The sequence below is a fragment of the Camelus bactrianus genome, chromosome 12 (genome assembly GCF_048773025.1).
Source record: "Camelus bactrianus isolate YW-2024 breed Bactrian camel chromosome 12, ASM4877302v1, whole genome shotgun sequence".
Lineage (NCBI taxonomy): Eukaryota > Metazoa > Chordata > Mammalia > Artiodactyla > Camelidae > Camelus > Camelus bactrianus.
Window position 1 is genome coordinate 50,730,340 of NC_133550.1, and position 27,256 is coordinate 50,757,595.

At 38.4% G+C, this 27,256-nt stretch overlaps 1 protein-coding gene across 4 annotated transcripts in view; it reads right to left on the reverse strand.

Moving 5' to 3' along the window:
• The window catches only part of SYT1 (synaptotagmin 1), a 900,038-nt gene that overhangs the window by 161,050 nt on the left and 711,732 nt on the right, over nt 1-27,256 (reverse strand). For all 4 annotated transcript variants that reach the window (XM_074375356.1, XM_045519433.2, XM_010958829.3 and 1 more), the window contains one exon: nt 12,642-12,826. In XM_074375356.1, coding sequence (XP_074231457.1) covers nt 12,642-12,826 — 185 coding nt within the window. The remainder of the gene's footprint in view (nt 1-12,641; nt 12,827-27,256) is intronic.

Below are 27,256 nucleotides of genomic sequence, written 5' to 3' on the forward strand. Positions count from 1 at the left end.
GATCTATAATCTGTTTTGGGTTACCAGGGAAATGCACATTAAAATGACAATGATACCTTCTTTACCTGTACCTACAATGACTAAAATGAAAAAGACCAATAATTCCAACTGTGGACAAGGGCACGGAGCAACTGGAACTCTAGTACATCACTGGTGGGTGGTAAATATCACAGTCATTTTTGGAAAAGTTTGAATTTTTTTTCTTATGTAAAGAAAAATACTTTTCCTACTACTCAGCAGTTCCATACCTAGGCATTCTACAAGAGACAACATAAACATATATCAATTCAAAGACTTGCACAAGAATATTTACAGCAGCTTTATTCTTAAGAGTCCCAAACTGAAAACAACATGGATTTTCATTAATAGATAAGCAAATTGTGGACTACAATGGAAAATACAGTAGAATACTGAGCAATAAAAAGGAATGGATTACTGATAAATAAAAGAACATGGGCGAATCTCAAAAACATTAGGCTCAGTGAAAGAAGCCAGATGTAAAAGACTACACAGGGCATAGTTCCATTTTTATGAAATGCTTGAACAGTCAAAACTAATTTATAGTGACAGAAGGCAGAACAATTATCACCTAGAATCAGGGCAGGAATTGCTGGCAAGAGACCAGAGCCCTGTTTTGGAGTGTGATTACATTTGATATACTTGTCAAAATGCACAGAGCTGTACATTTGCAATGGGTGCATCTCATTGTAGGCAAACCATTCTTTAATAAAGGTAATTTAACACGAGGGGAGAGCTCCGTAAAGACATCAAGACTGGGGACTGACTTTCGAGTATGATGTACATACAGATAGTATTGGAAATACTGAAATTATGAAGAAATCGTAGAGGTAGATGAAGGTCATAGAGATCCTTGGAAAGTGCCCACTGTTAGTGATCAGAGAAGGCAGAGAGAAAGAGAAAGAACACTCCAAAAGAAAGAGGATGAAAGTGTCAGAAACCAAGAGAGAAGAGAATACAAGTAAGGGTAAGGGACATGGCATGGGTGCCTGTTACAGACAGGCCCCGTGTCTCTGGCTGAGTGAAGGGCCAGGTCAGGGAGTCCAGACAGACGCAAAGCTGCGTCAAGCTCCAGTGGAGGATGAAAGCAGCAGAACTGACTTGTTTTCCTGTAACGGAAGCGCCGGTGAAGTCATGCGGTGCTCAACTTTTAGAAAGATCATTAAGTTTGAACTCTGATGGGCTTTCACATCCTCCGCCGCTGGTGTCAGAGCTGAAGGCTACAAAATGCAAAACAGCAAAGCATTCTCTACTGATGAGGACCTGGAAGGCAGCCAGTGAAATCACACGAGAGCCACATTAGCAGGTCTGGAAAAGAAAGGTGGATGGATGACAGCAGCGGCGGAAAGATGAAGTGATATGGAACAGGTCCAGTTACCTTGCCAGCCATCTTGAAGCACCACTTCAGATGATATCCACGGTTGTGGCATTATCAGCAACAACAGCCCCTGGAAGGCTAACGTGCTGTGCGTTGTGTGGCTCATAAATGAAAGAGAGACTCAGACGAGTTTTCTATAAAAAGCTACTCACCAGAGAAAACCTCACAAAAGTACCTGTCGGGGGAGAAACTGCTGTAACACAACACTTGCTGGCATCTTTGGACTCTCGGTGAACGTACAAAAAACCAGGCCATGTTGTACAGCAATCGTTATAAGAAACGAGTTCATCTTGCTTCCTGGGCATTGCAATACAATGCTGCATTATTTTTACAACTGAAAGACGAAACTAGTATCAAGTCCCAGGTCTCCACTTGAGTAAAAATGCTTACGGGGAGAACCGTTTACTCCGAGGACCAATTTGGTAGCCGTTTGTATCTCAGTGCTGAATCAGACTGGACTGCCACCAGGCCAAAGATATTCAAACGAACCAAATGGGGTATATTCTAATTCATCACAGGCAAGGAGGAAAGAAAATGAAACAAGAGATGACAAAGACTGAGCAAAGGGAGAGAAAAATAAAAGGAGAGAAAAGATGATTGTGAAGGGCTGAGTGCTTGAGGGCAAAGCAAGATGGCTCAGAGAGTGGCCTAACTGTAGTCCAGCATAGTGTTTAATTCCACCTTTGACTACTATTATTACCCATTTCCAGTAATACCTTTTTGGAAGCACTTTTTTTTTTTTAAAAGAGATGTAATTGACAGATAACATTATATTAGTTTCAGGTGTACAACATGATGATTCAATATTTGTGTGTATTGCAAAATGATCACCCTGATAAGTCTAGTTAACACCTATCACTACACATAGTTACAAATCTTTTTCCTAGTGATAAGAACTTTTTTTTTTTTAATTTCTGGAGGGGAGGTAATTAGGATTGATTGATGGATTTAAATGGAGGTACTGGGGATTGAACCCAGGACCTTGTCCATGCTAAGCATGCACTCTATCACTGAGCTATACCTCCCCCAATGATGAGAACTTTTAAGATCTACTCTCTTAGCCACTTGCAAATACACACTGCAGTATTATTAACCACAGTCACCATGCTGAACATTACTTCCCCACGACTGACGGATTTCGCAACTGCAAATTTTTACCTTTTGGCCCCCTTGACCCATTTTGCCTACTCCCCACCCCCTGCCTCTGGCCTCTGCCAATCTGTTCTCTGTTCTCTATGACTGGAGCATTTTCTTGTTAATAAAATTATCTAGGATCTTTTGAGCTAAAGGAGAGTATTTCTGCTTAGTATGAGCCAAGGTTGGTGCTGAGGTTGGAGACACACAGAGGAAGACTGTTCTGATCTCACGCAGATCGGCTGGCATTAAGAGAGAAAACATGAACAGATACGTACATAAAGTAGAAATTACAAACATATGTAAAGCACAGACTTCTAACAGAGGGCGAACTGCTGATTAATAGTAGATGACAAGGTTTTGTAGCATGAGAACAGAAAGACCTTTAAAAACGAGTAGATTTCTGAAGCGTAACTTGACGTTGTTCAGCCAGATGAGCAGAAGCCAGCAAGAAATTTCAGGCAGAGGAGACAGTTTGTACCAAGATCCGGGAGCAGGGGACCATACGGGTAATAAATTCAGTAACTCTGAGTCTCTGTCCTGCTGAAATGAACTGTGTGAGGCTGAACAGTTGGAGATGAGGCTGGAATGTATACAAAGGTCATATCATATCTTACAAAGCTGTCGGTATCTTGCCAAGACACTTGAATTTAGAGATCCTTCTGGTAGAAACGTTCTGAGTCTGTAATGCTACTGAGGCATTACATGTGCTTTGGTTTAGTTCCTAAGCATGGCGTACACAGCCTAGCACATAGTAGGAACTTTATAAATATGCATTAGAAGTTTACTTTGAATGATTTTGAATATAGCCTGCATTATATTCCAGACAATGTCTTACACACTTCATGTGTATTAATATTTCACTGCTCACGTCCTCCCAGAGGTAAATACTGTGATTATCCTCATTTTACAGAGAGATTAAAATGATACACCCAAGGTCATACAGCAGTAATGGCAGCACTGGGACCTTGAACCCAGACAGACCTACTCCAGATCTTATCCTCTGGCCTTTCTTCAGAGCCAACACTGCTCCCCCAACCTGGGCTTGTCATTAATATTGGGCCTGAGACTCTGAGTGACTAACATAGAACTATGGACAAAGTCTAAAAACTTAAGGTTACTGAGATGTACAGAAGAATTTAGGGGATAGTATTTATATGATGTAACAGCAGTGTTTTTAATCCATCGCAACAGTTTATTGATTTTGAAGAATCTGATCCAAATCCTTATGAAAAGAAAATTACTGTAATAAAATTTTACTTTCAAGGCACTGAACCATATAACTCTATCAATGGAGGTTTGTTACCCTGAGATCCTGGCTCATTACTTAGCTTCTGTGGACAGGTACACCCTTCTTTCCATAAAGAGTGTATTTATTTGCCAAATATATTTCTATTATTTGTAGCTTACTGTTGCCTTTTTTTTTTTTCTTCCACCTGCATGTAGGTAAAAAGCTTAAAAGAGAAAAAGGGAGAGGGTTGAAGTGATTTGGGGATTCCTCCAGGACAGCAGTTTCAATGAGAGTGCTGCTTGGTGAGGAAACTTGTAAAAGGGCCAATATCTTCTCAATCTTTACTTCAAAGTTATCTGCGTTCCCTTAAAAGGCAGAAAGGGGGAGGCGTGTGGACTCAGAAGGTATCAAGTTCAATACTTTATTAAAGTATTCTCATTAGTGAAAATGAAAACAAAGAAAAAGCCGAGTGCTAAAAAAAAATATATAATGGTACATCCCAGAATTTCCCTCTGGTTTCCGCTGCTAAATTCTTTATCTAATTTAATAGAAACTGGCACAAAGCTGACGGGTCAGCGGTGCAATAAAAGACCTACATAGTCATTAGAGTAGGGCGAACACAGCAGTCTCTCAGCCTCTTGCCTTCTGCTGTTTTCTTTCTAGATTTGCATCTGGAGTCAGACTTCCTGAGTGAAAACGTAGCCTGTGTTTTGACATGCAGCTGCTATATGAGGAAGAGAGATTTAAAACTAATTTTGGATATATTTGTGTAGTATTTCAGCAAGGTGATTCCTGAGCTATTTTTAATGTATGTCCAAATATTGTTCACTGTCCTTATTTTTCTTAGGTGTGCTTACTTAATACCTTTGAGATGCTAATGGAATATAGCTAAATAAGGTTTAGAAACTTGGCTGAGATCTTAATTCACTTAGTGGTTTAACGTACTTACTGATACTTGGTATTACCTGTGCTTTGGAAATTTATAAAATCTCTCAAGACTAGTTCATTTTAAAGGCATGAGTTTCTTGGGGGAATTTTCTGCATAATAGACCTCCAAAAGGGAAACAAAATTCAAGGACACATTTAAACAACCTTCCTGAAATACAGCATCAGTAGCAAATAATTTTGTTAGGTTTCTGCAGTGAATATAGGATGTTGATGGAGTCAGATAACATACTCGTTCTTTAAAATCACTATGATAACAAATATTTTATAATAATCCTTTTACTCAGAGTATAAATAATAGATAATATGATCTCCCTGCATAAATAATTTTTGCAAATCAGTGAAATGGGCGAGCTACAATATAAAGGAGAAACAAGAAAGTAATTTATAATGAAATAATTATATTTCATTATAAAAATCTTCAGGCGAAACTACACTAGAAGACACAATGAAGTAACTGAATGCTTGCAGCTGCTAAAAGGGATGTTTAGATTTAGAGAAACAAGACAAAAGATTTGCAAAAATGAAAGATCAGAGGTGAGGCAAACATTGGAATAAAAGCTAGAATATTCAGTTTACATCAGAGCCAGGCAAAAACACTTTTGTGTTGATATGTCAAATTGTTCTAAGTTCAGATCATGATAAGCAAGGTTTCCTTCTATATGCATGTCCCAGGGAGACTGTAAAATTTGTGCTGAAGGTGGGGTAGTTTTTCTTTATGTGAAACTTGTCTCCCATGTTGCAAGATGTGTAGGGCCCTGGGCCCATGGCCTTGAAATGCAGTAGCTGTGTGTTTCAGCACTGAAAAGGCTCAGTGATTATTCCACAGTATCCTGTAGGGGGCAGTGCCAACTCTATAAAGAACCAAACTGACTTTCTGCCGTAAGATTAAGTTTTTCATGTATTCTTTATTTTACGGGGGGTAGTAGTGGGGGTAATTAAGTTTATTTATTTATTTTTAATGGCAGTGCCTGGGATTGAACCCAGCACCTTGTGCATGCTAAGCACACACTCTACCACTGAGCTATACCCTTCCTGCTCATGTGTTCTTAAAACATACACACATATTCCCACACACTCCCTGTATTCACATTGGATTTACATATACACAGTGCATGGCCTACATTTGAATCGGAATTAAACTAAACTAGACTCAAATGTTTATCGAGCATAAGCATGATCACTAACTGTGCTGTGAAGGATTGAAACCCTTATCTCTAAGTGTCCTTGTCCCAAATAGAGTCCTTCAGCATTGCGTTGATGAAGTCACTCAATATTGCAAAGCCCTTTCTCTGAAAATAACACTCATTAGTATTGTAACTTTTTTCTTAAGAGATTTTTCAACTTAGTAGAGGTTAACAATGAATAATTTCACGTAACATCTTAGCCAGTGCTCTTCTGAAGTGTGAGAAGAACTGAGTCACCAATGATAGCTGAAGAGTTCATCTACGTGATGAAACGGAATCTAGCCATAAATGCTTAGGCACTACTGGGTTATTCACAGGACGATCTATCAGAGTCAGTCCAGTAAAAGAAACGCAGAAACGTGAAGTGAATCAACATTTGCCTTTAAAGCCAATGAAAAACTCAGAGTAAGTATTAAACATGTGTTCCAAGTATTCGATCATTTAAAATAAACAACAAAAGACAAATATCAAATACCAACCAACATCTCTGAACAGGCACACAGAACCCTGATAGCTTCATGTCAGTTGAGAAAGGAACAGTGGGGAGGTGATTGGTAGCCATTTGATATTCTGTTAAGGAATAATCACAAAACTGTGAATTGTTTCCTGACACAGCCCTGCACCTGCAACCTGAACCACGTGTGCCTTACTAAGCTTCAGCCTTCTTATCTGTGAAATGGGTATAATAATTATTCTCACTTAGTAGAGATTTTACAGGGCAGAAGGGAGCACGTGCTTCCATGCTAGGTGGTCAATGAATTTTGGTGATCATTACCATAATTATTGTTATTCACACACTGTGGATTACCGTATGTTCCTAAGGACTCTCCTCATATGTTTCTTGAGATTATCTTCTTGAATTAACATTATGCCCTTGGCATTAGCGTATAGCAATGATACGTTCATTCTGCAGCCACATGAAGGAAAACGGTTACTGGACTGCATTTTTCCTCACTGATGAATATTTACTTGTGCCATATTTAATCAGTTCTATCACCACTGGCTGTTGAGTTTTGTTGGCTGTTGCTATGAGGGATAACACTGAGGACACCTACTAGATGTTCAGGACACTACTTTCAAACTGTGTTCCGTACAGCTAGGTGCCTTTGTCGCTGCTGATGTGAGTGTTCCGGGAGGGTGAGTGAGGAAGGTGCCTTTAACTTACCAAGGCAGCTCTGACTTGCTTTACATAGGTTTCTATATAATATTTCATTTGAACAAAGGGGATCCTTGGCTAAAAAGGTTTGAAAACTTGTTTTCTAGATCAGTTTCTCCAAGCATGGCACAAGAACCACACTGTTGGATGTAATGTTACTATCTATAATATGGTACTACCTGTACTGTTATTTCTAGCATGTTGTCAGATACTTTCAAAGTATGGGGGATAGGGATGTTTGAGGAATTTACATTTCAGTGAGAAAGGAAAAACAAAACAAGATAACCAAGGTCGAGATTTTAATGGAGAGCTCAGAAAGGTTGGAGGAAGACTCAGATAATTGGGCTTTGGGAAATGAGGGAATTTCTCATCCAAATGGCAACATCTAAACTAGTTCTTGAGTGATTTAAAAAAAAAAAAAAAAGAATGTGTCAGGGTTAATGGGGAAAGGGAGTTTAGGAAGAGAGAAAGCTTGAGGGGAGACACCGGAGTGTGAAAAGTACTGGCTGGTTTTAGAGGTTTTTAAGGAGGAGATTTCACAAGACTTAAATGGATGCAGGTATAGACCTGGAGATGCACGAGAGCAGGGAGACGAGGACAATAGTGAGATTTCTTATCTGAATAGCTGGGAGAACGGTGCAGCCCAGGGAGAGCCTGTAGACTAAGAATGGAGCAGTGTTAAAAACACAACCCTGTAAACAAGGACCTCTGCCACTTAAGGGAGGGAAAGACAATGAAAAGAGAGGACCAGTCAATGAAAAGAATAAGGAGGGAAGGAAAGAAGGGGAGGAAATGAGAGCAGAGTCCTAGAAACCAAGAATTTTCAGATGACGAAGGCTGATCATAATAACGATGCAGAAATATCTGATCAAGTGAAGGTTAACAATAACCCTCATAATCGTGCATCAGTAAGTACCCGGTGGCCATTTTATTAGTACTTGAAGGGTGGAAATTGGAGTGGAAAACGCTGCGTTGTTAATGGGAGTTGAAGAAATAGGTGTCAGGGTCTATGTATTCTAATCCATCTGGTGTAGACATGAAGGAGGAAGAGAGAGTGGTGGATGACAACAGAGGAGGTGTAAGGTTAGGAGAAGAAAAGTTTAGAGCATAAGAAGAAAACTGACATTTCAGAAGCACCGGCTATGCATAGAACTTCACAGGTACTTGCTGATATGTGAGCCTTGAGCCTACTGTAGGCTAAGAGGAATTAGGGGGTAGGAAAATGAAATTACAGGGGAAAATTAGAGGAGATGATGGGAAGAGGAAACACCAAGAGGGAATTTATCTTTCTAAGAACAGGCAGCCTTGTAATGAGTTTAAAGAATGCAATGCTTGAATATTGCGCTGCAAAGTTTCTGGAATTTTCTCAATCTTGGGTTGTCTGACCTGAATAGAGGGCTTTTCTAAAATAGAAACAGACTTGTTAAAAAATGACAGCTTGAGTTTAATAATAGCTGACACATACAGAGCGCTTACTCCATGCCAGACACTCTGCTAGCACTTTGTATGTGTTGATGCCTTTCCCCCCAAACCTTATAATGGAGATATTCTTTTTATCTCCTTATATCAGAAGAAACTGATGCACAGAAAGGTGAAGTAACATTCCCGAGGTCACAGAGCTAGTATGTGGCAGAGTTAAGATTTGAACCCATGCAATCTGTGACCAGAGCTTGTGTGTGTGTGTGTGTGTGTGTGTGTGTGTTTACTGAAGTATAGTTGATTAATAATGTGTTAGTTTCTGATGTACAGCATAGTGATTCAGGTTTACACACATACATATTTTCTTTTTCATTGTAGGTTATTACAAATTATTGATTGTAGTTCTCTGTGCTATACAGTAGAACTTTGTTGTTTATCTGTTTTATATACAGTAGTTTATATCTGCTGATCCCAAACTCCTAATTTATCCCTCCTCCTTTCCCCTTTGGTAACCATAGGTTTGTTTTCTATTCTGTGAGTCTGTTTTTGCTTTGTAAGTTCGTTCATTTGTGCTATTTTTTTGAAGAGATCATACAGCATTTGTCTTTCAGAGCTTGTGTTTTTAGTCCCTGTGTTAAGCTGTCTATCCACTGGTATTTTGCATGAATTGCCTAACCACCCTTAGCCCACTTGCTCTTATTCTGGGCTAAGAGTCGAGTTCCGGCTATTTGGCTTTCTGCTGTGCTTAAGGAAAGGTGCACTCTACTTCAAGAAGCTCATGAATATCAAAACCTTAATCACCGCTATTTGGATGACACGAGTGCATGCTTTACAAACCAAGCATGGCCCCAGTCACATTAAAATCAAAGTTGCAAAATAAAGAAACGTTCTGAAAAAAACCTCGTCTGCTTCATTTAGATAACAGTGTGCAGAACGAAGTGAAAGATAAAAATGCTCTGCGTTTACCATTTCCTTTTCCTTTTCTTATTTGAAGCCCTGTTTTGCTCTGGATGATATCATCAGGCAATTTGGTTGGAATGCGTTCCATGCTGGACTGTGCCGATTACCCAACTAATGACATGCACACTCTTTGCCATTGTGACACCCCTCTTCTCACAAGTGGGAATTTCAAGTGACAGACTAAAGCTGTTCGCTATCAATTTGCAAAAAAACCCACATCTGCCAGATAGCCAAGATTTAGTTCAGAGACGGAAATCAATTAATACTCTAATTTGTTACCTGTCTTTAGCGTCTCGCCATATTATGCCAAGTCAAAAGTAATCACCTTTATATAACATATGCTCCTAGAGGAATTTGATTTAGGGATATGTTGTATTTTTGTTGCATGTCACTCCCTGTGTATAAATCCCATTAGAAGTTTCAATTACATGGGTAGTAAAATTGTGATGGATTCAAATGAAAGTATAAAATATGCAGTTACATATTTATAATCAAACGGCATGGCTGTATTTATGATTGGGTTTTTCTAACACTTATTTACCAAGCCATTTTAAGATTTTATGGGTTTTACTTGTTTCTTCCCATTAAATCAAGGAGAGAGCTAGCAAAATAATATTTCTACAGGTGTTACCCAGATCCTTTGACATTCTGATATTTTAGGTTGCTAGTCACAAGCGAATCTCCAGGCAGGGAAAACTTGATTACCTGGTCTGAATTCCAGTTTGCAAGAAAGAGATACAGGAATGGGACAGTGGCTTGGGAAGGAATGAAATGAGATTAGCCAAGGGAAAGAAAAGAAAGAAGGGAGAATCGCAGAGATATTTTTTCCAGCTGATTGTTTTCTTGCTGATAAACAGGGAGGAAAATATAAAGTAATGCCTGGCTCTAAGTGGAAAAGGCTACAAGATGGAGCTGTCATTATAAATATGAAAACAACTTTTTTTTTTCAACGTGAATGACACCGTCAAGCATTGAAATGATGCTTTTCGGTGTCAGAAATTTAAAAAAATTAATATGCTTTAAATTCTCAGCATCTTAACAAGGTGTCAGAAATCTAAGAGTGGTAGTTCAGGATATAAGTTCAATCAAATTGATTGATTGATTCATTCATTTAACAAATAGATAGAATGCCCCATATAGACCAAGGACCACCAGGGACTAGACTATGCATAGAACAGATCCAACTTCTTGCCTTCATAGAGCTTTTTGAGAGAGAGCTGGAGCAATTTAAAAACAGGTAATAAAATACACAGCATTGCAGATGGTGCTGAGTAATACAGTGAGAAACAGAGCAAGGGAGAAGACAGGAAATGCCGGCAAAGATGGGGTAGGATAAAAGAATGAATGCTGGCAAAGATGTGGATGGCTGGGAGGATAATTTTAAAAAGCATGGTTGGGGAAATCCTAGTTAAGAAGATGACATGCGGCGGAGGCCTATGAGAGAATAGGTTGTGTGGACACATGGGGAACTTTAAATCCCACTGTTGACAGTGTTGTGAGGCCTCTCATAGTGTTTACTCTCCCAGAGAAGGAGATGGTGTTGAAGACAAGGCAGAATATGCATTTAGGTCGGTGTTATTCATTGTCTTCTCTGCCTCTCTATAACACATTTCTTTTAAAGCAAATATTTTGATGAAATATTCAAGTGAGAGTTTGCCATGATATAGGAATTCGGTTTTTGCTATGTAGTTGTGACTTCTAAGTTGCATCAAAAGTGCCAAAAATCAGTCTGTTAGCTCAGTAGCAAAGCAGAGCAGAGAACTTGAGAGCCTGTGATGCCCAACCCAGGGCTCGCTCTGTTGGACCATCTCCATCTTCACTAGGTTACAGGATCTTCTTGCTGAGAATGGTAATTACTAACATTATTGTACAAAGAGTGCATCTCAGATGTACTTGAATTTGTTGAAAATGGACAGACAGATCAACAAGTTGTTAATTCCTTGGGGGATACGAAGATGATTTCTTGTAGTTTACATTTCTCATTGTCCTTAGAGAATATAGACATTTTAGAAATCGCTCATCTGGATTATTGCAATATTCTGCTTTCTCTTCTGCCTTTACCCCTCTAAGTACATTTTCAACACAATAGCAAGGGTGATTCTTAAGAAAAATCTATGTCAGATCATGGGACACCTCTGCTGGAAATATCCCAAAGGCATTTTATTTCACGCAGAGGAAAATCCGGGTTCCTTAGAACAATCTACAAGGCTCCACATGCTGTGGCCTCAGCTACAACCCAGGTCATCCTCTGCCATTCTCCACCTTGTTTTATTCTACTTAAGGCACAGGTTGCTCCTTGCTGATCTAGGCAGATTATTGCCTTTGTCTGTATTGCCCAGATTTTATAACTTTCTCCCCAAATTCCTCCAAGTTTCCTTACAAGGTGCATCAGCTCAGATCATCCTAAAATATAACAACCCTTCACCCTACACCCCCTTCCCTATCCTACTGACTCTCCTTCAGTTTCCCTTCTATCATTTATCACTACATGATGCATTATATAGATTTGCCTCTTTACTGATTAAATTACTTCTTTGCTTCCACTATGATATCAGCTTTGTGAGGGCCAAGACCTACTTCCTGACCCCTAGAAACGTATCTAATGCATAGTAAATATTCAGATCTGCAGAAAAAAGACCCACCTGTAGGTTGAGATTTAAAGGCCACTGATTGAACTGAGTGCTACACTCAAACAAATAAACTTAGGTATAGATTGTTTTCATCCTGATGACAACAAAGAAAATTCTAAAAGCTATGCAAACGATTTTGAAGTATTAACACATGAATGAAACAAAGCCAAATTTGTACCAACGGGAAAGTACATTTTAGCTATTGTTTGTGAATAATCTTCACAGTGGAATGATTTCCTAAATAGAAATAAAAAATACATACACCATGACCCATAAACATTAATATTCCCCAGAGAGAGACTGAAAAAGATAAAAAAAAAAAAAAAAAAGAATCCACCTACATTAAACATAATAGTTTTTTTCATAAATGAGATTTTCATGTGTTAAGTATATTTAAATACTTAATAAGAATATTCCATTTCCAAGAATATTCCATCTTATTTTTGCAATACTCCCATTCCAACAACAAAAAATCAAATGCATGTTGGTAGTATGTTACAAGAAAATGTGCTTTTTTTCCCCCAATGGGTAAGCTGATTTTCAACCATTTATTTTTACTCAGGTAGCAATAAATAATACTCACATGGAATTTTATGCAACTCGTTCATAAACTTCTCCTTCAGCTTAGAAAATGTGTCCTCCTTTCCTTCCCCGGGACTGGCTGGCTCTGTGGCGTTATTTGGTAGAACAGTGGCAACAGTGGTGACTGGCGGGGCTGCCAGGGCCTCGTGATGACTTTCACTCACCATTTTAGGTTCAGGTGGAGCTCTGAGGGGAGGGAAGCAAACAAAGAACAACTCAAAATGGCTTAACTGATCCCACATCAAAGCTATACCAGAAATGAAAAAACATCAGAGGGTGCACCTGCTCACTGGGTAAATAGTCTGTCATTAGCATATTACTCTATGTTGGTTCATGAAATATTTATGGACCCACAGCAAAGGTTCTTCCCCAGAAGGTAAGACCAGACATCACTACTGAAAGCATTCTCGCCCAACAATAATGTGAAAGTGTCAAATCTGTTAGTTACTTATGCAGGCAATTACTGCTCAGTAGATTTAACTTTTTAACCTGGATCTTACTGAAATGTGTACGAAACACTTGTTGACAACATACATGCTCTAAACTCTGAACGTTATGTGTTTTCTAAAAGGACAGGAAAGACCAAATATTTACATTGGAAGTGCTGATATAGCATACATTCAAAATGTTAGTCAATTTAAAAATGGTTATAAAGAACACTATTAAAACATTGATACTCTGGGATTGCTGAATTTTACACAGAAATCAGCTCTTGAATCTCACTTATTGACAGTATGTTTTTTTCCTCCTAGTTTTTTTTTTTTTTTTTTTTTTGGCATTTACTATCGACAATACTCTGATCAATTATTCACCTGTCTTTCTGAGTGAGTTTTTGAAGCCACTGTAAATGTGACATGACTGACATATACCAAAGCACTGATGATAAAACATGACTTTATTTAATTATTTCAGTTTATTTAGTTTGATTATATTTTGGATTATTTTATTCAACTGATTTCTTCAATTACTTTAAATACTTGTTTATCTTCAAAACATTTAAAAAAATTAATCCTTAACGTAGTTAGTGAAAAAAATCTTAGCCTTAGAGAAAACAGTTCTAGTGTTCCTCACTAGCTAAATGAAGACTGACTAGGCATTTAATCTCCTAATTTATACACTTTTTGAAATATAAAGAATTGAAACCTGCCCCTAGATTTTTCTTAGTACATGTGGAGTGATCTATAAAAATAAGGTCTTCTAAAGGTGTAGAACTGAAGTTATGTTTTCACATCTAAACATATTTTGGACTTTAATAATTTTGCGATTTCAGATTTCAGGCTGTGCTGGGGAGAGTGGTTTGGGGGAGAAACAGATAAATACAAATAGGCTTGGGTATGAGTGACTTCCCACTCTCAGTAAGAGCTGATGGACCCCTAACGCCCTTTGGACTTGCAAAGAAACGGAAATAACCAGCGAATTGGATAAAGGATTTTTATAGAATTCAAACCTTGCATGAATTAATTATGCATACTTACAGATTCAGTGGAAGTATAACTGAAAGTGGAACAATTTCGGTTATGCGGGGTTTATTAGAATCTTAATCAAAATCTAGATTTTAGATCTGAAAGGAGATAATGGCTGAGGCCAATCCACATACACAGATAATCAATTTTTACTTTATAACAGATTAGTTCTCTTATTTCAAGCTTTTAATTTCAATAGCAGCTACTAATAAAATCCTAAGGGGAAGAACTGGGCAGAGAGGGGCTCAGGGCATCTCTGTTCTTCAGTTTCTTCATTTGTAAAATGAGAATAATCATACCAGATATAGAAGGTTTTAATCTATGTGAAGAATTCAGCACCATGCCTGGCATGGAAGTTTGTTCCTTGTATTGATCAGTTGATGGACCCAGCAATCAATCAATTTTACACGTGAGGAGACTAAGGTGATGCAGCTGGTTCAAAGTTACACAGTAGCAATTACTGGCGTTGAGATTTGAACCTAGGTGTCTTAGCCACTATAGTGTAAAGGACTTGCCCACTATGAGAGTAGAAGCTAAAAAAATTGTGTTTTTTTGAAGGAGTTTCAGACTATAACCCTTAGTAAGTAGTACATTTTATATTGTGCTCCAGTACACACTTTCCTTCTATATGTTATATATGAAACATGTTTCATATAAAAAAACAACTTGCCTTACCATGTGTGAAATATTCTTATATATTCCATTCTATGCTGTTCTTTTTATTAAAAATTTCTGGTTGTCTATGTTAGTAGTTTCACAATCCACTACTGGTTTGAGACCTACAGTTGGGAAAGTCACTATATAATAAGGGGCTTGTGGAGATAGAATAACACTAAATGGGGCTAACAGAAACTAAAGATGCCATTTATTAAGAATCTACTATGTGCCAAAATACTGTCGTTGAGATTTAAGTATAATATCCTCAATTCTTGTTATAACTTGAAAAGTAACTTGGTCTTTTTTTTACAGAAAAAAAGTGGGTTGTGGAGAGGTTAGGTGATTTGTTTTATGTGGATTTAGTCTGATTTAAGGTTCCTTCCACTTGTCTACTCTAAGTATTCTGAAACAATGCAGTCAGCACTGGAAAGGTATTTATGACATTCTTTTGAATTGCTTTGCTGGTAAATAGCAAACACAAGTCATCTGACTGATAGGAAACAGACTGAATGACTTTGGAGGTGTGGTCATTTAGTTTGTTAGAGTGGAATTTAGCACCTGGAATATGCCAAGAGAAATACTGTTGAATAGAAAAGTAAATTCCCTTCTAGAAGAAAGTTCCGGCCAAAGGACATGAGCAGGCAATTCTAAAAGAAAGAAACATAAATCCCTCCTGACCAAAAAAAAAAAAAAAAGAAGTGTTTAATTTCACAAATAGTCAAAGAATTGAACGTAAATATATATTCATTTGTAAACGTGGCTGAATAAAGATATGGAGGTGAGGATGCAAAGAACTTGGCAATTGGGAAGGTGGGTAGATTAGAGAAATACATTACAAGGCCAAAGTGACAGAACATTTTAAAAGCTACAGAAGCACTCATTCTTCTTCTAGGAATTTATAATAATCAATCTTAACTGTACAAACAACTTAATAGAAGGATATTTATAGTAACTTATTTACAATATTAGAAAACCAGAAACTACCTAACAGACTTTCTTAAATCGTGGTAATCCATAAAATGATGTTATTAAAATTATCTTAAAGGTAAATATTTACAAACCTGGAAATATATTAACGAGTTACATAAAAATGCAAATTAGGAAATATTATATAAAGCACATCCAATTTCTCTAAATAAGATCTTTTGTATAAATGAGGTTGGAAATATACATTTAAAAATGTTAACCTTGTGCTCGAATATTTGCTGGTTTTTTTCCCACCTGTATGTTTAGATATTGTCAATATATCATAAACCTGAATTATTTTAAATTGCACAGAGGAAAAAAAAAACCTTTAAAACTGTTTTGCTTCTGAGAAAACTGTATCTTGCCGAGTTCTATTTCCTAATGCCAGATTTTCAAAAAAATGCTTTAAAATGGAATGTAAAGAGGTAAATTGCAGGGAAGAAGAATTCAGCTACATATTTAGCAAATATAATATGCAAAATGGCCACTGGTTAAAATAGAATGGAGAAAACACTTTAAGGTATCATAAAGGTTAATACACTTGTGGTATAATATGAGGAAAATCAGGATTTTGGTTGCCATGACAACTTCCCTCTGCCCCTTACATTTATTCTACTTAGTAGGACTTTAATTATGTCTATCTCTATGTCTGCAAATTGATATGGATTTCTCAGATTATATAGTGAGATAGTCTACATACTGCATAAACACGATTTTTGATGAAGCACTATTTCTATCTCTATTTAAGTATTGTATTTTATAATAATGGCATACAGAATTAAGCAAACAGGAGAAGGTCAAGGAAATATTGAAAAATATATTATTCCTAAGAAATAAAAAGTATTCTAACACAGAAATGCCCCAAGCTGAAAATAATTCTTGCAGAAATGATTACAGAGTCCAGGAGATATCACAGAATGTGTTCAGAATGTGTTCATGAGGTGGAAGGTAGAACGTATTGATTTTCGCCCACCAGAAGTTCCGTTGACCTTCTGTAGGTGTAGGTGAGAGCCAGAAGAGGATGCTGTGTGCATCTGTCTCTCTGTTTCAGGAATGAGGCCTCAGTTTCAGGGAGCACTGCCTACTGACAGCTCACAGTCAGGAGCCTCTCCTAAAGAATTGCTCTTGGGTAAAGGGACCTGCCATGCTCAAGGTCAAACCCACTTCCTCAGGGACAGCCCACATCCAGTGACTGGTGGGTGCTGATGTAAAGGCCAGGCTTCTTGCCTCAATTTGGCTCAACTCTGAAGGGCTCTGTGGGATAGCTGAAGGCTGTGGTTAACTGCAACTCAGTTCAGCAACTCCCTTTGCCCAAGCCTGCTTCCGCCACTCCATTACATGGAAAGCATTTCCCGGCAAGCTACCTCTGACTCAGAGCAGCTTCCCAGGAAATCCCACCTGTGACACCCACTCTGAAAGATATTTGGAAAAAAAATAAATAAGTCACTGTCAAAGATTTTATTTAAATTCTTTCCAAACCCTAGGATCCTTAGCCAGTGAGTGAAGTCTAGCAGCATTATCAAAACCTTCCACAAGTTTGCAAATGTTTGAATGACAGGCTTGAGGTGTAGTGTCGCTCTGGTTTAGATAGTTCCTCTTGCTTTAAGTAAAAGAGATTATCTGGTCCCTGTCATGGTGGCAGGGAGCTGACTTCCGGCGATAGTCTCAGTAAAATGGCTCGAGATGAAAGGTGGTTTTCAGGCCTTGGAGCCACAGGAAGCACAGCAGGCAGCCAACCTTCATGAAACCATAAAATGTAAGGGTTCCTGGATCCTTTTTCTTTTTCTCTTTTAAAATTCAAAATAGATTCAGTCACCTCTAGATTTTACCCATTTATCTCACTGCAAAAGTCTCCTAAGAGGTGCAGGGAAGATTTTGCTTAAGAGTGTGGTTCTCAGCCAGTAACTCTCATAAATGACTTTGCAAATTTGAACACAAATGGGCCTGCTTAGCTTTACTTTGAAAGAGGGCTCAACATGCCTCCCCAGTCCTACAAATACCACAGTGCTAATAGGGAAGAGGCGTGTGGATTATTATGCTGAAGGTGTCTTTGGAAAAATATATGGAGAGGAAAGAGTGAGCACTCACCAGCTCCGTTTCTTCAGCATCCCTTATTGAATCATTGAGTACTTGGGGGTATGATTAACATACAAAAAGCTGTACCTATTTGATGTATACAACTTGATGAGTTAGGAAATACGCAAACATCTGTGTACACCATCGCCATCATCTCCCGTTCCCCGCTCTGTAGAAGCTGCTCCCCGTGTTCCCTCTCCCTTCTGCCACGCCTGTCTCCCTGCAGTCTCCTACAGCCAGGCTGGCTTTCCCTCTCCTATCTTTCTGCCCTGTCTCTCTTCTCTGATCAACATCCTCCTGCTCTTCTCATCACTCTTTTCTTTCTTCTTAGTCTTTTTTTCCTCCAAAGAGGGGATCCATACTTATTTACTGGTAGGTCTCACTTATTATGTACTAGGTACTTGATGCACGTTATGAGTGTTTAATGAGCCCTCTGTTTCACGTAGAGACAGAGAAAAAGAGATAACATGCTCACTGTCACAGGGTTAACAGGTGGTGGTGGAGCCAGAGTTCCCAACACAGCTCACCCCCAGACTCATATCCTTATCACCAGGCTTCCCTCGGGTCATCCTGTTTCCTTGCCCTAGTTTTGCATTCTGAGTTTCAGTACATAGTATCCTGCAGATACTAATTTTGATAGTGATCTGAGTCTCTGTACCTTGTAATCTAGAGCGCGTAATGAGAAGTAAAACCTACGGTGTAGGTGTACTAGGTTCCGTCGTTTCCAGAATATTTGGATTTACAGCCAGCGGTGGTGAATTCTGTTGCTAAGTCTGCTCTGCCTTCCTAACGAGATGTGCATGGAGGAGTGAAAAGACTGATGGTACAGAGTGATGTGGGGCCCCTGTTGTGTAGCTTTGGAACAATAGATTTCCCCCCACATTTTTATGTCTCTGACCTGGGGATCTGCCTTAGAATCTAGGGTGTCTTACTATCGCTGTCCACCAGGCTTGGGCACCGCCGACTTTCTTCTTACTCCATTGATGTTCCAGTAACAAATCATTTAAAGGCCAGGAGAGGAAAGGAGCTGAGTCCTGGCTGTGGCCTGAGCTTTCTATTTTGAGCCTATACAACCCAAGCTGGCTAGATGAGAGTCAAACAGCTTGGAAGGTTTTAGAAGCACTAATGGAACAATATTTAAAGAAATGCTTTGTCTAACCCTCTTGAGGGCACAAAGGAAAATGGTTTGTAAGAAACTATGGGTACCATCAACTCCAAGTTGAGAACAGACTTAGAAATCTTAGTAATTTATTAACCAGTCTCTTTTGCTTTTATCTTCCTCTCTTGCATGCACAGAAGTGACACAAAATAAAATCTGTCTACATAAGTCAATGAAATTTCAGCAAGTACAAAATAAAAATTCATGTGATGGGCAACTGTTTTTTTTGACATAGTTTAATTTGCAGCAGTTTTTTCTTGGTGGTGTTTAAAATAATGGTTTCTTTTGGTACATGAAGCAGAGATTTCCTAAAGAATGAAGAGAAAGCATGAGCCTTGCTTGCAAATAATGTATTATAAAGTAATGAACTGTATAAAATTTTAAACAAACTGAGTTTCTCATTCCCAGAAGATCAATCACAATTACATTTAGCAATTATAGTTAGCATAAATTTCAAGAAGAACTAACTAAAATAAAAATGAATCCATGAGCCAAATGAAAACTATACTCATTGCTAAATTATTTCTCCCTGTAGACGTATAATATAGAGAGTAAGAGAATGGAAACAAAGCCCATCCAAGTCAAAATCCAAGTACTGAATTACTGTAATAATGAAACAGAAAATCAAGATTTCTTAAACAAATGGAAAATTCCCCACTTTGAACAGGGAAAGAAATCTTGGAAATTGGGATACCAGAGATGTCTCTAAAAGCACTGAATAATAAATTCACAAATGTAAAGTTACTTTTCTAACCCACTTATTGTGTACCCACTTTCCCACTAATGTGGTGTCAAAAATTGTCATTTATTTTTCAAAGCACCACTCAGTAACGGAGAACTTTTATAGCTTTAAAGGGCCTCCCAAGATTTTGCTAAGAATGGCAGGGGCACGATCAAGAAAAGGCAGCAAATAGCCTTTTCAAATGCATTATGAAGACTTCAAGTGCATTTGTCATGTTTGGAAAATGACTCAGCAAGGGTCAAAGTCTCTTTTCCTTTTTTGATTAAAAAAGGTAGACATGAAAACCTAGAGATGAAGTGGAAATTTTACATGGGTCGGTTTAGCAGTTTTCACCAACAGTGCTCATTGTGCACAATATTAATTGACATGACCTCTTTAGCTTTTTACACAGTAAGATAAAGCTAGGTGCTTCTGGCAGTTTTTGAAGACATACAGGTTAGCTGGATGAAACTAATTGGCTCTCAAAAGATTTTCTATAGCGGCAGCAGAATAATCATGTGGAATTCCCAGTCTCCATTGCTTTGCTGAAACTCAGCTCTGAATTCTTGCTGTTTGCGAGCTGCAGGCACTTCAGAGAAAATCTAAGCTTGCAACTCAAAGCCCTCTTTTATCAAACTGTGTGCAAACTGTCATTATTTGTCACACAGTGAAGCAAAACTTTAAAATCGATCTATACACAGTTCAGATGGTGATAAACAGGATGGAAGATTCTGCAGTCTACAGTTTCAAATAGTATGATAATAAATGAAAATACCTAACCCTTAATAAGCCCATACTATCAGCCAGACATTTTTATAAGAGCTTTAAACACAGACGCTCATTTAATGCTCACAAAATAAACCCTGTGAGTCAGGCAAGATTTTCTCTCTACTACAGATGAGAAAACTTAACCAAAGGTTGCACAGCTGGTAGGGGCGGGAGCAAGGATTTGAACTGATTCTGCCTTGGTAACAAATAAATAAATAAATACATGTTGAATGAATAACTTGTGTGCCTACAATGCATCCAGCATCCTAGGTGCTGTAGATTAATTGACAGTAGTTATCTACCATCCGTATGCATACAGATGGTTAAAATCCAACGTGACATGTGCTCTAGCAGACATAATGATGGAAATAGTGCTGAGATAACACACCATGTCCAAAACCAGGAGGACTGAAATATCTGAGTATATTTGGGCCTGAAGGCCAAGTTCATATGCCATATATTTATATATATCAGATATGAAATATAAAAAGTGATATGGCTGCTTCTTCCTGAATTCGACCTTCTCTTGTGTGCCAGTTCATTGGGGAACATGAGACTTGAGTGAATAGACTAAACAATTTACAAAATCGTAATACACAGAATTGTAGGTTGGCTGCTTACATGACAGCTAGTGCTTCCTTCCTTCTGATTCTAGATCGTACACAATTTTTCAGGCAACTCCTACCCCTTGTCCCTCACTCATGGGTAAATCACATCAGTCTAGGCCAGTCATGGCAATTCCATTCTTTTCCCCAGTGGTTGATTTACGCCGTGGTCTATGATCCACTTTGGGCCTGTTGGACTATAAGAGGGTGAGTGATGTCTGTTCTTCTAACTCTTAAAAATATATGGCCAGGAAGTAATGTCTCTTCTGTTGGCTGGTGTTGTGTTTTTGTGTGGCACCTCGAACTGCTTGTGACCAGGCTGTGATCATGAGAGAGTCTAGTGAAAGAGAAGGCTGATGCTTTACCGACAATGGGGCTGAAACTTGGTAGTAACCATGACCATCAGGCTGGTTCTGGGCTGCTGTATTTATTAACCCTGTAACCACCACACTTTACAACTTCTGCTATGGGACATAATACATCTTCCTTATGGTTTAACCTATTTTGCGTTGCATTTGCTGTTGCCTGCAGCCCAAAGCTGGCCTAAACAAATACTTTATAATAAGATTTCCATAATAGCAAACTTTTTTTCATATAGGTATATTTTCTTCTATGCTGTGCCAGTTTGACTGCCTGCTAATACCCTTTACCTGTGTGCATTTGACTCCTAGCTTTTGATTCTCACTAATTTTGGGAGACACTCATCACATTTTCTCCTATTCAGAACAGGGCTGGAACTTCCCTACATCTACAACTTATGGTGAAGATCATTGTCTTGCATCCTAAAATGCTAGATAAATACAAATTGAATTGACTTGAAATACCAGCAGATTGGTTTTGTGATTAGTTCTCTCTAATTTAGAAGATATAAAACATTTAGGTAAGGTTCTAATTTGGTACACTGTATTCATACCAAATGCTCTACCTCTTAATTTGCCCATCATTAATCAATGATACGTGACTAAGGGGACAGGATACAACTATGCCTTGATCCACTTGGAACACTTTGGAAGTAAATCAAGGGGAGCCGAAAAATTGGAAAGAAAATTTGGAAGTTGGGGACCCTATCGTGTCTATCCTGTGGCTTTGTCTGCAAGCATTTCTTGGTGGGTTCCTTTTCTTTTGTTTCTCCTCATCATCTTACATTTAAGCATCACTATGAAAAACATGACTTGGACAAAAATTATCTGTAGCTTTTTTTAAAAATTTTCATTTGGCCAGCCATCGTACTTAATGCCATTTTCATTTGCGTGTCTCAATAATAAGACAGATGAATACACCGCAGTTTGCATCCTAGATCTTCAAAGAAGTTGGAGTTCGGCGTAATAGTTTGTGTTGAGAAGCATGGTCTGTAAATGCCCTCTCATTTGTATCATAACAGGCGTGCCGGCTTACTGACAGCAATACATGGCGTTAAATTGCCTTTTTATTTTCGATTCAGTAATTACAGACACTATAATTTCATCAAAATAAAGTTACTCTATAGGCAGTAATCTCATCTCTTTAGGCTTTTTCCCCAAACTTATTAATAATTTGATATTATGACATATTGAAAGAAAACTGAAAAGTGATCTAAAGTACTTGCAGTGAGTGTGCCCAACTTCCTCTTTGAAAGTGACTGGATGACTTTTAATATCAAAACGTGACATTACCACATTATTTTTAATATTCTCCAGTAGAACCATCTCTACCTTACAGGAAAGCAACAGATACAGGGAAGATTTGCAACTTTCCCTACTGTGTAGCCCGAGATGGTTGATGGTTAGAACCTCAGGTTTGTTTCATCAGTTTGGTCATGAACTATGATGCATTTTGTGGGACAGAAGTGTTTATATTTAGTCCAACTTTTTTTTTTTCCTTCCATGTCATGAATAGGCAACTGCTTTTCCTTAAAAGAGGTAAGAGCAATAGCTGAATCAACCAATAACCAACTGACAAAGGAGATGTTTCAGAGTGAGGACACACTATTACGAATTCATCTCTGAAAGTCATATTTCAGATAAACTAACACTTTTGTTAAGCTAAAAGTATACTGATAGCATGAATAAAATATGATTGTTATTTCAATCAACTAAGTCACCCCTGTATTACAGAAGGTGAGATGCAGAATCCGATAGGAGATACGACTTAATATCATCCCATTTGTTTACTGGAGATTTTGCTTTTAGAAATCACTCTGGGGCTTTTGCAATCAAAGACAAACATCAGTGAAAAACACCACCACCACCAAACTCCCAAACTGAAAGATTGTGTGAAAGTTTTGGGCCTAACAAAGAAAGGAAAGAAAAAGCAGGAATGCCAGCAAAGCATCACGACAGTTCATGGAATAAAATTATAAAATCAAACTGAAGTATGAGGAGTTTTTAAAACAGCAAGTTAAAATCACAAAGTTTTTGAGGCTAAACGTATAAAGAATAGGCAAAATACAGCTCCACTACAAACTTTTAAAGCTGCAAAGGTAAAAATAATAACAGCTAAAGGAAGAATAATTCATAATGAAATGTAGGAATTAGGGTGTTCTAAAAAAAAAAAAAAAGATGAAATCCATTAAGGGGAGAGGGAATGTTCACAGGATAAGTGGTACAATTAAAGGAGGCCCTGACTGAGCACATGTGAGACTCAGGGTGGCCAGCTGGAGAGAGAGTTCAGTTCTGACTCTTGTCTTTTCTTAGCTATAAAAATAGAAGCAAACTGCTTACCTTCTAGCCCAGTGTTTCCTCATCTGTTAAAGTATAATAATATACAGCTGGTATGTTGATGATGAAATTAGACAGTATGTGAATAAGCACATAGCAGGCACTCAATGGCAGTTAATAACTGCCTTAATGCAATGTTTAATGCATCATTAATAATGAAGATGATGATGATATTATTTTGTTCCTGTAGCAAATATACCCCAATTGCAGAGCTAGAAGCAAGGAACTTCTGCTCTGATTCATGAAGGCTAACTCAGTAACATTTGCAGGTAGATTTCTCTGCTAGGCTAGAATGCACAGGTGAAAGATGCCGCATTTAGTCCCTAAACAAATACTGGCATTCTGGTTTATACATTAGTCCCTTGTGAATTGGTTATTGTGAGTCATACCAAAAGATGTTTTTTTCAAAATAATTTTCCAGGCCTGTCACTTTGAAGACCAGATCCTGGAATTTGGCTAAATTTTTCCATCTACCTCTATCTTACCACCTTTTGTTCTGACAACATCAGTTAGACTCAGAAAGAAACACACACAAAATATATATATATATATACATACACATATATATACATACACTTCTGTTTCTTGATGGAGGTTTTTTTGTCTTCCTCTGTGGAGTAGCATCTAAATATGTATTTCAGAGTCATCAAATTTCACAGAAAATAGCAGTTGCTACCAAAGGAATGTTTTCGGATTCTGTGTGAAATTGGCTAGAATTTCTGAAGCTCTATGGCCTTGGCAAGGCTTTGCTGGACACTAAGAGGTAGGCATTCATTAGAAGACCCAACTTGCTGGGAGTACATATATAGGGGTCACCCTTTCTCGGGGAGTGGACCATGCTGTCTTCCTGACAGAGGGGCTAACTCTACTCTCCACACCCCGGTGAGATTCCGAGTACCCTGCTCTGCTTCTCTTCCGGTCCTAAACCCTTCCCAGATCCTTGCCCACATTACCCAGCGAGCGCTCAGTGTGGCTCTTTGCACCTCCGTGTAAACAGGGAGCCGGTTGCCCAGCCGTGAGGAGGCAATCAATTCTCCACTAATAAATTACTCCGCTGCAATTACTCGCCAGGCAAAAATCCTTGATCAATTTGTTAACATATCTCAGGCCAGCTAGAGAAAATGGCTCCTCTCCCTGGAGTGCATTTTCATCAGGCACTCCTGGGCTACAGTTTTCTCAGACCTGGTGTCTCTATCACTTACTATTAAATGCTTTCTATCTCTTGGAAGGGTCTCAATTTCTGATTTGTTAGGGTACTTTCATGTTGCCCAGAGTTTTATGTGCTCACCTTTCTTTTTATATCTTTTCTACTATTTGAATAGCTTTGGAAGGGAAGTATAAATAATCTCTGGTTAATAAGCCGTCAGAACAGAAGTCCTATCTGTACTTGTAATGGAAACACATCATGCCTCTTTTCTCAAATACATAAAATACATGTATTTTATGTCTTTTATGTCTTTATGTTGCAAAAGGGAAAAGATGAGGACTTTCATGCATTCTTATTGCATCTGTAGAATTATGATTATCTGTTTACGTTTCTCTTCTGCCCACCAGCCTCTGAGCCCTTTGAGTTTGGGAATCAGGTCTTATTCGTATTTTATATTTGCCATATTCACAATGTCTCAATCTCTAGCATGGTATGGTAGAAATCTGAATGTGTTTGGGGTATATATTTATAATATTTATATAAACAAATACTGTATTTCTCTGGTATGAGGGAGTGAAACGTATACATTTAGGCAAACGTATACATTTAGGCATACATTTAGGCAACTTAGGTGAAGTTGCCCCTATTCTTCATTTTTCTTTGGTTTCATGAGGAGGCTCTGGATCCATTTCCGAATTTTGCATGTTAGGTGGATTAAGTTCAATTTTGGAGAGAACTGGTCATAGGAGAGGTGACAGGGCATTTGAACAGTAAGAATGGCGGCCGGTTTCAAATCCCGAGTGAATATAAATACTACACAGTATGAGGCACACTTTGTCACTGGATCTTTTTCATGACAAAATGCTGACAGTGAAGAGCGAAGGCAGCTGGTAGACAGAAAAAGGCTACGGAGCATTCCGTGTGGAAAGAAAGAACACGTAGTTGCCAAATCATGCTGTTATTCATGATAGCAAGTAAAGAAGCCAGCCAGCATTTTGCAGAGGGCGTTAGAAAGCAAAGTCTCTGTAGAAATCAGCTGATTCAGACGGTACTTCGTAGTGCCTTCCAGATGTGGTAAGAAAGGTGTGGCCGTGAAGGGGATCAAAAGAATTCGGGCAACAACTGCAGGAATCTCTCCCGCCCCTGAGTCTCCTCCCTTGGCCATGCTGCTTAGAGATTATAGACACTTCCTCAGTGCAGGAAGCCTGGAAATCAATATCAGAATGTCGACTGATTTCAGAATGTCAGTTTCCAGGGTGCATGGTTCTACAAACTCACGCGGCCTTTCCCCTGACTGCGCCCTGTCTCCACAAGTCTGGGCATTTACTCGACTGTGAATGCAGTTTATAATTCAGGCCCGAGTCTTCTGCTATTATCAACCAGAGAGAAAGAAAAGGACTGAAGTCCCTAAGTATTTTCCTTCATGAACAGGAATGAGAGAGAGAAGCGGTAGCCGCTCCTTCCCACACGATCACCCTGGCGTCCTGCGCACGCATGTCTCGTTTCTCAGGGCTGTTACCCACATCTCCGCTCCCCCTGACACTTCCACCCATAGTCACTGATGCTACTGACAGAGGACGAAAAATTCGCACAAAATGAATGTTCAACTTGATTTAGGCATGAAATTCTAATACCATCCAGAGAGGGATCATGCTGTTTCAGAATAATTTTTAGTGCAATTCGACAAATAAAGAAACCATTTGTATCAATAAAATGCTTGTTTTCTGTGTATGGCATAAAATCAAGTTATATTCAAATATTTGGCTACTGCCAAATCGATGTCTTTTGGAGAGCTTAGAAACAAGGGCACTGTAGAGATGAACTGAGAAGCGTTTTGGTCTATGAAGAACAATAAAACAGAAATTAGAATATTAGCGAAGGTAGCGAAGCCATGCTGATGGATCACTCTGGCAGCTGGGGGTCACCTCTAACAATTTTCTAACACTCTTCTTGCAATTGATGGATTTTTTTTTTTCCTCCTGGCTCTTGATTTACTTATTCACTAACTGATGGGATTAATAAAATTAATTAGCACAAAAGTTGACAGAAGTACTAAAACACCACAGATAAACCAGGAATATCAATTTGCTTTTTCCTTATAGTTAATTTCAAGAATCAAATTACAAAATGAAATTTTGTAACAAATTTCTAAAGATTTTTTTACTTAAAGGTTAGGAAAACATGTGTGAGATGAGGTGAATTCTTCTCCTGTTTTGACCTAGATTTGACCTAAATACAGATTTAATATTTAAATTTAATTTTCTCTGACAGTATTACTTTGTTTTCCAGGGGAGAGTGATGTTTTATTTGCTTTCCTTATTTCTTAGCTGTCCTATTTGTATCTGTCAGAGAATTTTT